We start from the raw sequence: 18356 nt of genomic DNA on the forward strand, positions 1-18356 counted from the left end.
GATTTGTCATTGCACTTGATATTTCAAAGGCTTTCTATCGAGTCTGGCATAAGTCTTAAATTTACGGCCCTCATACGGTTTCAGTCCTATCTGTGCCTTTATCTCTAGTCGTTCTGTAGCTGCTGTTATAGACTGTCACTGTTCTTCTCCTCGGGCTATCTATAATGGTGTTCCCCTGGGCACTAGCCTGTCAATAACTCTCTTCCTTCTACTCATCAATGACATACTATGGTTTCCATATAACCCTAATCACTCATATGCTGATGACTCAACCCCCCACCTTTGCATCTACTTCCCACAGCATCCATCTCAACAGTTACTTCAACAAACAAGAGAGGAGTATATGGCACACTTACAGTAATATCTGACTTGGCTCATACCTCTGATTCGGGTAAAAGTAACCTTGTTTTTAATGCATCGAAAACCCAGTTCTTACATTTTTCGACCTATTAAAATCTACCATAGGAATATTCTCTAATTTTTAACAATACCCAACTCATTCCCGCATCATCTTTGAACACACTTGGGGTTTCATTCTCTCGAGATTTATCTTGGAAAGATAATATTACCTCCCTTAATAAAATCTGCTTCCAAGTGATTAGGTGTGCTATGTTGACTCTGTACATTATTTACCCCTGCACAGTTGTTGACTTTAAACAGGGGTTTTATTTGCCCTTGTGTACACCACTACTTTAATGAATGGAAAGGCCCCCCACATACAACAATAGTCAAAGACATTTCATCTCATTAACTCTCCTTCTCTTACTGGCTGCCTTCAACCCGTATTTCTTTGCCGTGCTGTTGCATCTTTGTCTCCTTTCTTTCGTTAATTCAATGGTCACTGGTCCTCTGAATTCTGTGCTTGAATCCCTCAACCACTAAGGCAGGCAGGTAGCACCAGTGTAAATGCAAACTCCTATCCTTTTTCTGCCCAACCTTCTAATGCAAGAGTTAACTGTTAATATCAGTCCTTTATGTGTGCAGCAGGTCAGCTCTGGAACTGTCTATACTGCCTATGACCTCCAGTCTTTTAAACAGTGTGTTCAAGCATCTTGAACAGATCCTCAGTTTGGGAATCTATTATCGTGTATTTATTTTTGCTTAGAGGAAGCAGTTTGCAGGCTTGTAGCTTTATTTTTTTTTCTTGCATTAAAAAAAAAGGAATTGCTGCAATAGTGTTTCAAAAATGGACATGACCACAGGGATAGCTCAAGTAATCTTATGTGACACAGAAAACTTACTCACAGAGAAAGTAAAAGCAATTGTAATGGCTAGTCATGTGTAGTAAACCTTGGAATTTCTTTAATCTCTCCCATTCAACACACTGTAATGCACATTGTCACTCTGAATATACTGGTAAAACTGGGCAAATAAACTGAGTTACCCAAACGTATAAGGGGTGCTGAATCATTCATGTGGCGGTGGCCGGGGGCAGTGGAGAGGAGTGTCAAGGACAAGTCGGGCAAGAGGGATCACGAATGTATGCGGGCACGGAAGCCCTCATTGTCCCAACCTGGGGCGAGGGCTGTGGGCTGTAACTACCGACTCGCCCCCGTACGAAAACATCCTTTCGTGACTTCCCAAATTACCTCCATTCATCGCCTCCTACCTCCACAATGCCTTCACCTACAGCCGACCTGTGGACATTTTTTTTTTTTTTTTTTTTTTTTTTTATGCGAGGAAGAAGGAATCAAAGGCCATGAGCCCGCAGTAACAGTTCCCTCCAAGAGAAAAACAAAATACAATAGAGAGCCAAATTCAAGATCCGATCATTTTGAGATGCCTGGACACACTGCGTTTGAAAGACTGGAGATCATAGGCAGCAGGAAATACAGATAGAGGGAGACAGTTCCAGAGCTGACCTGTTGCATAAATGAAAGACTGGGAGTAACGGTTAACTCTTGCATTAAAGAGTTGGACAGAAAAGGGATGAGAGTTTGCTGCCAGACGGGTGCTACGCGCACGTCGTAGAGGTGGAGGAATGCAAGCAGACAGTTCAGAGGAGCAGTGACCATTAAAGTAGCGATAGAAAAGAGATAAAGATGCAACAGTGCGGCAAAGAGACAGAGGTTGAAGGGAGTCAGTAAGAGGAGGAGAGTTAATGAGACGAAAAGCCTTTGACTCCACCCTATTGAGAAGAGCTGTGTGTGGGGAGCCTCCCCACACATGAGAGTTGTACTCCACACAGGGGCGGATAAAACCCCTGTATAGAGACAACAATTGTGCAGGGGTAAAGAAAGAGCGGAGTCGGCTTAGCACACCCAAACTTTTGGAAGCAGATTTTACAAGAGATGTAATATGATCTTTCCAAGATAAGTCCCGAGTAAATGAAACCCCAAGCATGTTCAAGGATGATGCAGGATTAAGCTGAATATTATTAAACATTAATGGGTATACCTGTGGAAGATTTTGTCGGGTTGATAGGTGTAAGAACTGAGTCTTAGATGCATTAAAGACAACCATATTATTTTTACCCCAGTCAGAGATACGAGCCAAGTCAGACATTAGGTGTGCCATAGCCTCATCCCTTGTTTCTTGAAGTAACTGTTGAGATGGGCGTTGCGGGAACCGAATGGAAAGGTGAAGGGTGGAGTCATCAGTGTATGAGTGGATAGGGTTAGATGTACAGCTTAGAAGATCATTGATGAATAAAAGGAAGAGAGTTGGTGACAGGACAGAGCCCTGAGGAACACCACTGTTGATAGATCTAGGAGAAGAACGATGGCCGTCTACAACAGTTGCTATAGAACGACCAGAAAGGAAGCTAGCGATGAAGGCACAGATAGAAGGATAGAAACCGTAGGAGGGCAGTTTGGAAATTAAAGATTTATGCCAGACTCGATCGAAAGCCTTTGAGATGTCAAGTGCAATGGCAAAGCTTTCGCCGAAGTCCCGAAAGGAGGATGACCAGGAGTCTGAAAGGTAGGTGAGAAGATCGCCAGTGGAGCGTCCCTGACGGAACCCATACTGACGATCGGAAAGAAGGTTGTGATAGGAAAGATGCCTTAAAATTTTTCCATTAAGAATTGACTCGAAAACTTTTGAAATACAGGACGTTAAAGCAATTGGACGATAGTTGGAGGGTTGGAAGTGGTCACCCTTCTTTGGGACTGGCTGAATGAGAGCAAACTTCCAGCAAGAAGGAAAGGTACAAGTTGACAGACAAAGGCGAAAGAGTTTGCCTAGGCAGGGTGTAAGCACAGAAGCACAGTTCTTGAGAACAACAGGAGGGACCCCATCAGGCCCATATGCCTTGTTAGTACTGAGGCCAGTGATGGCAGAAAATACATCAACTGAAGAAATTTTAATGTTAGCCATGAGGAAGTCAGAGGGGAGAAGTGATGGAGGAACAGCACCGGAATCGTCTAAGGTGGAATTGGAGGAGAAAGTCTGTGCGAAGAGATCTGCTTTATCAGTAGAAGAAATAGCTACAGAACCATCAGAGTAGAAAAGAGGAGGGAAGGATGATGAGGTAAAGTTGTTAGAAAGATTTTTGGCAAGGTGCCAGAAGGAGCGGGAAGAATTCGAGTTGGAGAGTTGAGAGCATTTAGTATGGATGAAATTATTTTTAGTAGAGCGAAGAACAGACTTAGCACGATTTCGGGCTGAAACGTAAAGATGATGTGATTCAGGGGTGGGTTGGCTCCGGTACCTTTTGTAGGCCCTCTCCTTGTTGCGGACAGCATTAGAACAAGCGTGATTAAACCAAGGCTTTCTTGCGTTAGTCAAAGGATATGAGAAAGGAATGTATGCTTCCATGCCCAAGAGAATAACCTCCGTAATGCGCAAGGCACACTCAGATGGCTCACGGCCATGGAAGCAATTATCATTCCAGGGAAAATCAAATAAGTACTGCCTGAGGGCCTCCAAGTTCGCGGCTCCAAAATGCCACAGACGACGTTTCCCTGGAGGGTCCACAGGCCGTACCGGAGTGATAGGACAGGTTAAGGTAATAAGGTTGTGATCGGAGAAGCCCAACGGAGAGAAAAGATTAACATAGTAAGCAGAAGGATTAGTTGTGAGGAAGAGGTCAAGTATGTTGGAGCTCTCTCCAAGGCGGTCAGGGATACGGGTAGGGTGCTGTACAAGCTGCTCTAGGTCATTAAGGATAGAAAAGATGTAGGCTTGTTCACCAGGTGGATCCGTGAAAGGAGAGGAGAGCCAAAGGTGGTGGTGAACATTGAAATCTCCAAGAATGGAGATTTCAGAGAAAGGAGAAATGGACAGAATGTGTTCCATCGTAGAAGTAAGATAGTCGAAGAATTTTTGATAGTCAGTAGAATTAGGGGATAAGTAAACAGCACAGATATATTTAGTCAGAGAATGACAGGAAAGCCGAAGCCAGAGTGTGGGGAATTCAGAAGAATCAAGTTCAGGAACACGAGAGCAAGATAAGTCGTTGCGTATGTATACACAACAGCCACCTTTGGCTTTGAAATGAGTATAGAGAAAGTAGGAGGATACAGAAAAGTGTTTGCTGTCGGTTGACTCAGACAGCTGAGTCTCCGTCAGAAAAAGAAGGTGAGGTTTAGAGGAGGAGAGGTGGTGCTCAACAGAGCGAAAGTTAGATGAAAGGCCGCGAATGTTGCAGAAATGAAGAAGAAGAGAGTCAGACAGTGGTTCCAGGCACCTCGAGTCGTCACCGGGAGAGGGGCAGATGGTGGGGGCATTTATGGTCCCCCCCCCTGGGGACTCCGAGGCTTGATTAATCGATGCCATTTTTGTGAATTTTGAATAGGAAGTGTAGTGTGTACTGTGCATGTAGTTTGGTGAAGATAGTTAGAGAAATTTGTACTGGAGAGCATGCTGGCCTACTCTCTGTGTAACTGAGACACTGAAAAAGTTCAGCAAAGGGGGATGGTCAGGAACTAGTCCTGAGGGCTGATGAAACGGGAGCTCCAGCACTCCCTGTCATCAGCTTTCCATCCACCTCGGGAGTACTGCCCTGCTCGACTGGTGCTACAGTCTACTCCACACAATGTGCATTACAATGGAAAGATGAAGGACAAATGAACAATGTGGTCCTTAACTGAAAGTTAAGTATACTGTAATTATGCACTCATGACTGGTTGAAAAAGCCTACTTTCAAGGGAAAAAATGCGTACGAGAACGGCTCGGCTTGTAAGACCCCCATGGTTCAGGGGTTAAGACTGAAGTGTGCATAATACTTGGGTCACTACATTGTGAAGCTGTTGGAGATATGATAATGAACAGGAGAGGTACCGATGGTGATTGAAGCCCAGTTCGGGGAGGGGGCTTGAGTAGATCTACACTTTTTGTAGACTGATACTGTAGGACAGGTAGCACTGGCAATTAATTTAAGATTTTGATTTGAAACTGTTTGTGAGGCACAGGAAGCTAAACAGGGTTGCGTGAACTGAGATGAATGATTAGAAAAGATTAGAATGTTTAAATGTTGAAGAAGGTTGGGTGTGGTACACAAGGTCAAGATTAGTATAAGCTTGGCAAAGGATGTAATGAATATTATTTTTGACAAACAAAAAACAAAAGTAATCACACGCCACTTTCAAACACGAGGCATCCTACAGAACAACTACAAATTAAAATTTTGGCATCAGAGGTACGTTCTTGGCTGCTGAATAACTTACCGTTTGTCAGATGCTGAGGTTTCAGTATTGATCACCAAGGTGTTCATCATGGAAAATGTCCAGTGGGAAACGAGTAGAGCCCCGAGGTCTTTCCTGGGCAGGTGAGTGACCACCAGGAGCCTCGTCGACCACACCAGGAGGCGGCCATTGAGGGACCAATCGGCGAAGGCAGTGAGGAAGGCTGGGTCGTCACTGACCACCGCCACCATCACGCACCACGACACCTGCCGCAACTGCTGACGTCACCATGGTACACGTTAGCTGTGTGACCTACCTGCCTCAGCAGTAATCAGACTGACCAACCCACCTCAGTAGTAATTGAGAATAACCTACCCACCTCAGAAGTGCAGTGAGCGTGACGTAAACGCCCCTACACCAATGCCAATGTGACCTATATGTCTCACCAGTAATTGGAGAATAACCTACCCACCTCATCAGTAATGCAAGAATGTACTACCCTCCTAAGCAGTAATGTGAGAGTGGCGAACCCACCTCAGCAATAATGAGAGAATACCTGACTGCCTCAAGAGTTATGTGAGAGTGACCTACCCGACGAGCCTGGCTGACCACCGGGGAGAGCTGGGCCTGCGTCACGTTAGTGTCCTGGCCGTCCATACACACCTCAAACACAGCCACACCCCGTGCTGCTCCAACATCACCAATACTCTAATAAAAAGCAGTATATAATTATGCAGTGTAAATTAGTTTTCATAGGGTTAAGATGCCGGCGAGGAAAGTGTATTATTACTTTAATATTTCTTATTAACTATCTATCTATCTATCTATAGCCAGACGTCTCAATCCCGCAAGGGAAGGCAACAAACGAATCGGTTCCATGTCGCTCTGTTCCCGGCCATTTTGCTGACTTACCCCAGCTCTGACCCCCTCTTTCATATACCTCTCCACTCCATTCTTCCATCTCATCCTTGGTCTTCCCCTCCCTCTCCCTCCCTTCACCTAACTCACATACACTGTCCTCGTAAGGCTCTTGTTCCCCATCCTCCTATGTGGCCAAACAACCTCGGTGTATTTCTCCTAACTTTTTTTTTTTTTCACATCCACATCCACACCACAATGCACCGTCGCTTCCTTATTTGTCAGCCTCTCTTTCCATGTAAACTCCACATGCTCCTCTCAAATAACTCATTACCGCTGTTTTCACTCTTGACTTGTACCCTTCCAACAAGGTTCAAGCTTCACTTCCATGCGTTAGAGTTGGTATCACAATCCTATCATGCAGAGGCTTTTTTAACTCCATGCTCACTTCCCCATTCCATATCACTGCTTTCTAAGAATCAGGGACCTTCCTTCCCTGTTGTACCTTTTCATGGGATTCATCCTCCAAATTTCCATCTTTACTCATCACACTACCCAAGTACTTAAATAAACACACATTTTCCATTTCCTCATCATCCAGCCTCACTGTGCATTCAGTGACTTCTTTTCTCTCGATGACCACAATTTTACTCTTCCCTGCATTCACTTCTAGATTTCGTTTCTGACACATTCTCCCAAACTCAGTCACCAAGCCTCGTAATTCCCCTTTGTCGGCATTCGATAATACAGTATTATCTCCAAATAATAGAACAGGAAGTTTTCAAACGCTGCCCTCCCTCATTAGGACCTCTCTAACATCCACTGCCCAACTTTGTATTTCTATTATAACTTCGTCAATATACAGATTGAACTAACATTGATACATGATAAATCTTGGTTTCAATCCAACATTCAGTCGGAAAAATATACTCAGTTCAACATCCACACCTACTGCAGCCTTAGCGCCCTCACACATATTCTTCACGGCATTCAACAGCTGCCCAATTACTCCATATATTCTTAATATATTCCACATTCTTAGTCCATCCACTCAGACAAATACTTTCTCCAGATCCATGGAGGTGATACACGTCTTCTTTTCCTTTGTAGAAACTTTTCACTGAAGATCTTATGACGAATGTGTGATGTACACAACCTCATGTCTTCCTAAAATCTTCCTGTTCCTCTCTAACTCATTCCTCTGTTATTTCCGTAACTCGGTCAGTTTCTTACCATATATTTTTCCTATTACACCTAGAAGACAAATACCACTATGATTACCACACACTTCTTTTTCCCATTTTCCATTATACAGGGGAATAATTATTCCTGACTTCCAATCACCCTGGACTCTGCCTTTCCACCACGCCAATCTGCATATCTTCCATATCCACTTCTTTAATCTCTCTCCCCCGTGCTTCAGCATTTCACCACACATTTCATCAATTCCTGGGGTGTCCCCATTTTGACTTTCTTCATTGCTTCCATCACCTCCAACCTACTGATCACTTCGTCCTTACCTTCCTCTTCGTCCCAGCTACTCCCCAGCCACTTATACTCGCACCAGTTCCATTCCCTGTGTCTAATAATTCCTTAAAGTGTTCTCTCAATCTGTTCACTTTTTCTCCCTTCACCACAAGAAATCTGTCATTTTCATCTTCCACGTCCCTACTTTCTTCTTTTTCACTCTGTCTCTCTGTACCTCCTTCCTCATTATCAAGGTATTTATTACAGCACAGCAATGTCTTTGATAAAAGAATACATTGTTTTCTATGTATTGATAAAGGAAGCTTTCACTGTTCAAACTCGGTTCTAGCTTTGAGACCATTGGATTGGTAATGAACTGAGATATTAAAGTAATGATCTCATCCAGTACTGGAGCATTATTTAACATCCTTTAACGTATTCTTTCCTGTTACCTTTATTATGGTGCTATTTGCTGCTAAGCTGTCCGTGAGCAGCAATGGAAAACAACTGCCTTGTAGCCAAGTTTCCAACACTGAACCAACCATCGGTACCGATTCCCACAGACGATCCCTATAATCTGTGATGAAATAATGCCTCTCTCTCTCTCTCTCTCTCTCTCTCTCTCTCTTTCTCTCTCTATATAAATAAATAAATAAATTAATTAAATAAATAAATAAATAAATAAATGAATAAATAAATAAACATGCACACACACACACACACACACACACACACATATATATATATATATATATATATATATATATATATATATATATATATATACAGGGTGTAACGCGACGTATGACAAAAACTTACACCAATGATTTATCATGTAATTTTGAGTATATTTTGTTCTATAAACATATGCTCTCTGCGACCCCATATTAGTACCCAGCATTCGGCTGTTTTGTGGAAAAGCTTCGTGCCTTGCATGTGCCATTAGGTGAGAGCTTGGCAGGGCGACGGGAGACGAGTATTGTTAGCTTATATTGCGCTGTACATGAAAATCCAATATCCGATCAGTACACACGAGTTTTAAGAAGAAACTTTACGTAGTCTATTGATTCTTTAACATCAAGTATTGCATTCATGCAATTCTTTTGCACAAATCGACTGTAATTAAGGATTAAATTCAAAATTTTATGTCTTGCAAGGGAGTAGGGAGGGAGGAAGGACAGGCTGGTGTGTTGTTGCCAGTTATGTAATATTTGGTTTGTAGAATGTTGCTACCAGCATTATCATAACATCCACAGCTCACTCAGTGAAAGAACATTACTGTACTGAGTGACTAGCATCACTTTAATTCAGGAGTAATATTATTATTCATTAAAAATTTTCTGCTGCAAGTAAACGTGGCACCATTTTTTTCATATGATGTTGACGTGAGGACAGTGACACAGGATTGCCAATGTAATGGCTATGTATCTAGACCTATTTTTTGCTTCTACTTGCGGCACTAACATCTGGTAACATGATATCTAGCTACATTCTGGATATTTTTGCCATTTTTAGGTGATATTCTAGAGATTTTATCATATTTTCTAGCGATGTTTTGCAGTGTTTATTATCTAGCGACATACTAGCAAGTTTTCAGGACTAAACTAGCGAGATTGATGATAAGGACTTGGCAACCCTGCGTCCACTGTCATTTGAACGGGAACCTTTGCAGGGGAGGTGCACACTTCAAATACTGTTCTCTTTGTTCTCTTGTTCGCCGGGTTCAGCTTCACATTTTCATTAAACAGCATGCCACGTACGTACAGCAATGAAGAATATGGAGATACCGAGTATTTTTTTACGGATTCTGCGATGGTAATGCCAGTCTGCAGAGAGGAATACAGGTGGAGATACCCAATTGCGCCACGTTTACTTGCAGCAGAAAAATTGATAAAATTCTTCCTGACGAAGTGAGGCTAATCTTCCTTTAGAATAACGTTTTTTCACCGAATGAGCTGTGGATGTTATGATAATGCTGGTAGCAACATTCTACAACCCAATATTACATAACTGGCAACAACACACCAGCCTGTCCTCCCTCCCTCCCTACTCCCTCGCAAGCCATAAAATTTTGAATTTAATCCTTAATTACAGTCGATTTGTGCAAAAGAATTGCATGAATGCATGACTTGATGTTAAAGAATCAATAGAATACGTAAAGTTTCTTCTTAAAACTCGTGTGTACTGATAGGATATGGGATTTTCATGTACAGCGCAATATAAGCTAATAATACTCGTCTCCCGTCGCCCAGCCAAGCTCTCACCCAATGGCACATGCAAGGCACGAAGCTTTTCCACAAAACAGCCGCATGCTGGGTACTAATATGGCGTCGCAGAGAGCATATGTTTATAGAACAAAATATACTCAAAATTACATGATAGGTCATTGGTGTAAGTTTTTGTCATACGTCGCGTTACACCCTGTATATACAGTATATGGAGCCTCTGTGGTACATTGGTAAAGTGTGCGTTTTCGTACATTGAAGAACGAGGGTTCGCGCTCCGCCAGGGTAATAAACTTTGGGAGCGTTCTTCATGCCACGTACTGCATTGGCGGACACAAGTGGTGCTGCGGTTGAACCAGTGTCGCATACTGTAAAGTATGTTTGCATTCAGTCAGCTTGCTCAGGCCAATTACACTTGGTTCACAGACTACACACACATCCAAAGCCACTCCAACACAGCAATTACACTTACAAGCACTTCTCACTCTACATACAGTCTCTACCAGACAGCCTAAGCCACTTGGTAGAGATACATTGGCTGTATCGCCCCCACTTCTGTCAGGATCGGCCAGTCCTGCAGTGGAGATTGAAAAGCTGATGAGATGAGATGACAAATATATATATATATATATATATATATATATATATATATATACCAGGAGACTGTAGTGACTGAGATGGAGGTTATTAAAAGGGGTGAAGGTTTTTATGTAAATTGTAGAGCGTGTGTAAGATTGGGAAATGCTGTGAGTGACTGGTTTCCTGTGAGAAAAGGGCTGCGACTGGAATGTGTGATGTCGCCTTGGTTGTTTAATATTTATATGGATGGCGTTGTAACGGAGGTGAATGCAAGAGTTTTAGGTGGAGGTCTGAGTCTGGTGAATGTTGATGGTGGAGAGTGGAATCTGAAGCAGCTGCTGTTTGCAGATGATACTGCACTGGTGGCTAATTCAGAGGAGAGATTGAGGAGTTGGTAGAGGAGTTTGGAAGAGTGTGTGAAAAGAGGAAATTGAAAGTAAATGAGAATAAGAGTAAAGTGATGAAGTGTATGAGGTTGGTAGATGGTAAGGAGATGAATATAGTTTTGAATGGTGAGTTGCTTGAGGAGGTAGAGTGTTTTAATTATTTAGGGTCACATGTTGCTGTGTATGGAATAATAGATGCAGAAGTGAAGTTTAGAATGAATCAAGTAGGAAAGGTGCTGGGAGGAATGAAAAAGGTATTTAGATGTCGTTCGCTTAGAATGGATGTAATGAGAAGGCTGTATGAGGGTGTTGTGGTACCGACTGCATTATATGGGGCTGAAACATGGAATATGGGTGTAGAAGAGAGGAAAAGTTTGAATGTAATAGAGGTGAGGTGTCTGAGGAGTGTGTGTGGAGTGACGCGTATGGATAGAGTGCGAAATGATGACGTGTAAAGAACTGCAGTTGTTCGGGAGATGGGTGGTAGAGTTGAGCAGAGGGTGTTGCGATAGTTTGGGCATATGGAGAGAATGGATAATGAGCGATTGGTGAAAAAGATAACTAGATCTAATGTGAGAAGTGTAAGGGTGAGAGGGAGACACGAATAGGATGGATGGACAATGTGAAGAGAGCGCTGGATGTGAGAGGGATGTCTGTTGAGCAAGGAAGAGTGGCTGTGCGTGACAGAAATAAATGGAGAGAAATTGTGAATGAATAAATGATGACGCAGCCCTGAGGGGATATTCTCTCGCATTTAGTCTGATCAGCTAGTCAGGTCAGGTGCGGGAAAGGGGATGGGTCTATTATGATGTGGCAGGGATAAACCAGCTCTGCTATAGGGCCCTGCTGCGGATGTCACTGATTGCACTGCGCAGTTGACCCTAGTGCGGTGTGGTACGGTGAGGCTCTGTCCCTTCTTCCCTTTGGGGCTAAGATGCGAATGAATGTGTTTGAATGGATGAGTAAATGGGGAGTGTGTCGTCCTGTCTCGGCTACCTCCCTTTCCTCAGGGGTAGCAGTCTAGCTATATATATATATATATATATATATATATATATATATATATATATATAAAGTGTCAGACGCCTTCATCCCGTAAGGCGTGGCCAAAAACATATCTCCTCCATGTCGCCCTGTACCCCACCATTTCATTGCCCTTCTCCCAGTTCACACATCCCTCTCTCATATATCTCTCCACTTCATCTCTCCACCACATCCTCGGCCTCCCCCTCCCTCTCCCCTCCTCCAGCTCAGTCACTACACTCTCCTGGTAAGTCTCTCACTCTCCCTCCTCTAAACAAGGCCAAACCACCTCAGTGTGTTTCTCCTAATGCATCCTATCACATCCACATCCATACCACAGCGCTCCTTCACTTCCTCATTTCTCAGTCTGTCTCCCCATGTGACTCCACATGCTACTCTCAAATAACTCATTTCCACTGCTCTCACTCTTGACATGTGTCCTTCCAACAAAGTCCAAGCCTCACTTCCATACGCTAGAATTGGTATAACAATACTCTCATGCAGGAACTTTTTTACTTTCCAGTTTCTTATCATTGCTTTCAAGGAGCCAGGAATCTTTCTTCCTTGTTGTACCCTTTCAAGAACTTCACTGTCCAAATTCCCATCCATATTCATCACACTACCCTAGTACTTAAATACACTCACATTTTCCATTTCCTCCTCATCCAACCTTACTGTACAGTACATTCAGTGACATCATATTTCTCGAAGACCATAATGTTACTCTTCCCTACATTCACCTCTAGATTCCGTTTCTTTCACACTGTCCCAAACTCATCCACCAAGCCTTGCAGCTGCCCTTCATCTTCACTTAACGGTACAGTATCATCTCTAAGCAACAGTACAGGGCGTTTCCAAACTCTACCCTCTGTCATTAGGGCCGCTCCAACATCCACTGCCCTATCCTGTATCTGTTTTATAACCAAATCTATATACAGATTGAATAACCTTGGAGACATAAGAACATATTAAGAAGAAAGGATAACTGCAGTAGGCCGGTGGGCCCATGCTAGGCAGCTCGTAGATGAGTAACTGAACTACCAGAATGAAATAAAGATAACAAAGAAGAAGGCTCTCCCCTACCTTCCAAACCCTACAGTCGTAGCCGGCATGAAAAAGTCCGAAAGAACACCACGCACTATATAAAAACTAGAGTGGACATTTTATCAGAAAGTGTGAAAGGAGAAACAGAGACTATCATAGCGTAACCTGAAAAGAAATAAAGAATGATTTAGTACTGGTTTTTAGATATTATTTTGTTTCTATACCCACCCCTTATTTTTCATATGCTTATCTAGCCTATGCTTGACACTCTCAATTGATGGGGCAGCAATTACTTTACTAGGTAGCTTAGTCCATTCGTCTACACTTCTATTACCAAACCAATTTCCACCTATTTCTTTACTAAAAGTGAATTTTTCTACTTTGAAACCATTACTTCTAGTTCCACCTTGTGTGCCCGCTTTAAGTACTGTACATTGCTAATATCTTCCGTATCTATTCCCGTCATCCACTTAAACACCTCAGCTAAGTCTCCCCTTACTCTGTGCCTCGCTTGTCAGTGCAAACTTAGTCTTTTTAGTCTGTTTTCATAATATTATGACAGGTTTCGAACATCATGTATCATTTTTGTTATTCTTGTCTGTACATTTTCTAAGTTTATACTGTATCCATTCTATAGTAAGGAAACCAAAATTGTACAGCGTAGTCTGAATGTGGCCTTACTAATGCTAGATAATGTTGCAATATTACTTTTGATGACCTATTGCTCACGCCTCGCGAAATAAATCTTAGGACCCTAATTGTTTTAGTTCTCGTATTAATACACTGTTGCCTTGGTTTGAGGTCTTCATAACCATATCTTCTAGACCTCTCTCGCATTCCGATTTACTAATTTCTTTGATATCAAAGCTGTATTTAGTATCTCCAGTTGTCTTGCCTACCTTAAATACATTACATTTTTCAATACTGAATTCGATTTGCCAAGTTTTTAGAGCATTTGGACAATATATCGAGGTCCTTTGAAAAGTTATAGAAGTCGTCAGTCGAATTAATGACACATCGTTGTTTCAATCGAATCTTCAAATAGAAAATTTCACTCAGCTCACTATCGACATTCACGCAATCTCAGCACCCTCATGCATACTCTTCACAGAATTCAACAACTCCCCATCCACTCCAAATATTCTTAATACTTTCCACAATTCTTGTCTCTCCACCTTGTCGTATGGTTTCTGCAAATCCATGAAGACCGCATAAAACTTCTTTCTCTTCTCTAGATACTTTGTTACTAAAGATCTAAGAATAAATATCTGATCTACACAACTTCTTTTCCTAAAACCTCCCTCTTCTTCTCCAACTAATTCCTCTGTTATTTCCCTAAATCTGTCGATAAGTATCCCACCATATACTTTTCCTATTACACTAAGAAGATAAATGTCCCTATGATTACCACACACTTCATTTTCCCCTTTTCCTTTGTACAGGGTAGTAACTTCCAATCCTTCAGGACTCTAGCTTCCTCCCAGGCCAATTTGCACATCTGCCACATCCACTCTGATACTATCTCTCTCCCATGCTTCAGCATTTCACCACACACTCCATCAATTACTGGGGTTTTCCCCATTATGACTTTCTTCATTGCTTCCATAACTTCCATCTTACTGACTTCTTCCTCTCTCATCACAACCATCTTTCTCCCAGCCATTCCCCAGCCACTTATACTCGCAGTACTTTCATTTTCTATGTTCTACAGTTGCTTAAAGTGTTCTCTCCAGCTGTCATAAAAAGAGACTTTGTAGTTACTTGTAGAGAAGTTATATATATTAGACTTGTGGACGAGCGGTTGTTATACTTGAGTAGCTTTGTAAGTAGATAATCTTCTTTCCCATTTGTCATTCAATGACAAGGAGAGGTAAAGAATAGTATGGGACTATTTTTATTTGTCTTGGAAATATTAACAAGTCTCTCACACACGAGTGAAGTTAAGTTGAGTCCCGCTAGCTACCTTCTGTCTCACTGTCGCTCTCTCTCTCTCTCCCAAGTTGCTAAGCCCTTCTCCCTACTACCTGCCTGTTCTATGGCCTGTCTCCTTCTGATGCTCTCTTTCCTAAATTCTGGTGAAACAGGAGTCGTATCACGTATGTTTCTTGTGGTTGGAAAGTTCTAGAAGCCTGTGTGTGAGTATGTGTGTATGTGTGTTCACCTGGTGTATCACTGACAAACTAACTGCATCATCTCCTGACTGGCTACTTCGTAATCTGTCGTCAGCTTTTCCTCAGTGTAACTTGCAAGATCATTTCCCAGTCCCAGTCTCGCATAGAGCTGTCTATCTGTCTATTTATCTATCTATCTAGTATGATTTGTAAATATAATATGGAGTCCTAACATATGCTCGGGACACGCAGCTGGAGGTCCTCCGACAGCAATTATCATTGACATATGCTAATCTATTAGTACATAATATTGATTATAATATTGTATACATATAATATTCATAGTAAATTGCAATGATTCAATAATATTACATTTTAAACAAGTTGTATACATATTTGAATAAATGCAATGGTTGTTGTATAACACTTTGTAAGACGTGCATGTACAACAGACGTACGCATATAATTGTGCAATGGCAATACTGCTAGGTTACACATTACATATTGAGTTATCCCTTTAGTAATGTCTAATATTTCACCTAACTTGTATGATGATACTGGTAATACAGAATTGTGGTATAGTTGTATGACTTATAACATTGTAGTAGCATTGTGGTAATACATAATTGTAACATTTTATGAATTGTTACAAAATATTGTGGTAATGCATAATTGTGTTGGCCTTATAATTGTAGTTACATTTTGTTAATGCAACTGTTACATAAGTTTCTTGGCCCTATAACTGTAGTTAAAGTTACATAAAAGTTATATCTTGTTAATGCAACTGTTACATAATGGGCAAAGCGTAACATAATGCAATCGTTTGTCGTTACATAATTGTTACATATCGTTTGCAGTTACATAATTGTAGTTAAAGTTACATCTTGTTAATGCAACTGTTGCATAAATGGTACATATTGTTTGTAGTTACATAATTGTAGCAAGTGTAACATAATGCAATCGTTTGTCGTTACATAATTGCTACATATCGTTTGTAGTTACATAATTGTAGCCAGTGTAACATAATACAATCGTTTGTCGTTACATAATTGTTACATATCGTTTGTAGTTACATAATTGTAGCAAGTGTAATATAATGCAATCGTTTGTCGTTACATAATTGTTACATATCGTTTGTAGTTACATAATTGTAGCAAGTGGAACATAATGCAATCGTTTGTCATTACATAATTATAATAACTGCAGTCCTGACATATGAATCCGGTCATGCTGCGGTCGATGATAGTGATGATGTGTCATGCCACTTGCTTGTGGAGACAACAATTTGCTTTTTTGTTTGTAGTTTATGTGGTATTTTGATATATGTAGTAACACTTACACTTATTTTCATTTGTTTGTTATGTGATCTTACGCTATTTCTCTCTTTTTTCTTTCTTACTTTTTCTTTCTTTTTTTTTTTTGTATGTATTGATTTTCTATAGTTTGTTTTTCTTCGCTTGTGTACGCTTTTTCTATGTTGTTCATGATTGCATAATGACTGGCTACTTTCCTTGGGATACTTTTTTAAAGTTTAGTTTATATTGCACAGGTATTACTGAAAATGATATTATATAGCCCCATATTTTGTTATTTTATATAAAAAATATATATATACACTATATATATATATATATATATATATATATATTTTATGTGTCCGACTCTGGGCATAGGCTTCACAGCCTGCTCTCAAGGCCCAGTAGTCCTCCTACATACCATACACCTCTCTACATGTCACCACTTCGGCGCTAACACCCACCGTCCATATTGAATACATGCTAGGGCTGTCTCATACAGGACTGGTGTATTGGTATTAGCGGGGTTACTTTTATGACATGTCGGCGGGTCATCTGGTAGATCAGGAAAGTCTGCTTATATGAAATTCGAATCCTTAAACTGTTCCCTGCCCCAGCCGGGATTCGAACCTGGGTCCATCAGGACTGCAGGCCGCCTCTCTACCGATTCAGCCACCGCCTCCCCCAGTATTAACTATATACACTGACTTGTTTTTCACTTGTACCTATTGTGGGTAATATGTGTGTCAGCACTGTGTGGAAATCATTGTCTTCACGATTGTGTTGAAGATGTTCACTCTTGGTAACGTCATTTGTGTTGGCCACTTTTTTTTTTCCTTGTAACTTAAGTTATCTGTTTCCACAAGGTAGCTTTAATAAGTGTTTAATACAGTTCTTTTAAACGCTCACTGAGTAACTGTGATGGTATATTTTCTTTATCACTTTGTAGATATAATAATGTATAGCTGTATGTATGAAACACGTATTTTATGTAGGTATAAATGGTAAAACTCGTTGGTAGTAAATAAATGCTATAATAAATGAATGAATATATACAGTGTAGAATATTCATTATTGGTGATTATTTAGTGTTTGAGGTGTGCAGATAACTGAAGTAAGTATGTGTATTTAAGCTGTAACTATACAGCACGTTTTATATGTTTGTGCAGAAGTTTTTTGTCTATCACTGTGTGTTGTATAAATGAAGTAACTATGTAACTCACTAATTTTTACCGTGGTGAGTTGACTGACGTGGCGTCTTTTCAGCAAGCACGCATGATGACGTCGACTTACCACACTGGTAGCTGTGGTGAGTGAATGAGTAGCGATGAGTAACTTGAGTGAAGACGAGTGAGTAATATGAGTTGTGAATATGGACTTGGTATTTGCTTCGTCGTCTTGACCTCTTCACTCCTGCATCAGCGGTGAAGGTTGGGTGGATGTAGCAGAGAGAGGAGGGTGAGGTCTGGTGGTTGTGAGTTATGAGTCGTGTCTCACACTTCGTTTGTTTGTTTTGTATTTTCTTACTTGATGTATTCTTGGTCCTTTTTTCTTGTGATTTACTCGTTGTTGGATGAAGACTGCCGCTACTTGTAGGTGCGTGTAGAAGATTATACAGACGACTCGTAGAGTTGTTACTTGTAGTTGATTGTAGATGGTTGTAGTTCGTTCATTGTAGAACTGAAGTTAATCTTGTAGAGTGTCGCCTGCTTTTGTAGAAATTCACTGTTGATTCGAAGACGAGGTGCGTTCTTTTCGCTGCTACCAAATGTCATAAAAAGACTTTGTAGTTACTTGTAGA

At 41.2% G+C, this 18356-nt stretch overlaps 1 protein-coding gene across 1 annotated transcript in view; it reads right to left on the reverse strand.

Annotated features, from left to right (window-relative positions):
* LOC145395833 (ionotropic receptor 93a-like) overlaps window positions 1–18356 on the reverse strand; it is a 131014-nt gene that overhangs the window by 91008 nt on the left and 21650 nt on the right. The window contains exons 2-3 of the mRNA XM_080269365.1: window positions 6159–6275; window positions 5610–5842 (exon numbers count right to left, since the gene is read on the reverse strand). Of these exons, the coding sequence (XP_080125491.1) occupies window positions 5610–5842; window positions 6159–6275 (350 nt within the window). The remainder of the gene's footprint in view (window positions 1–5609; window positions 5843–6158; window positions 6276–18356) is intronic.

Source organism: Coenobita brevimanus, chromosome 33 (assembly GCF_032717465.1).
Source record: "Coenobita brevimanus isolate Jiangsu-jjx chromosome 33, ASM3271746v2, whole genome shotgun sequence".
Taxonomy (NCBI): Eukaryota; Metazoa; Arthropoda; class Malacostraca; order Decapoda; family Coenobitidae; genus Coenobita; species Coenobita brevimanus.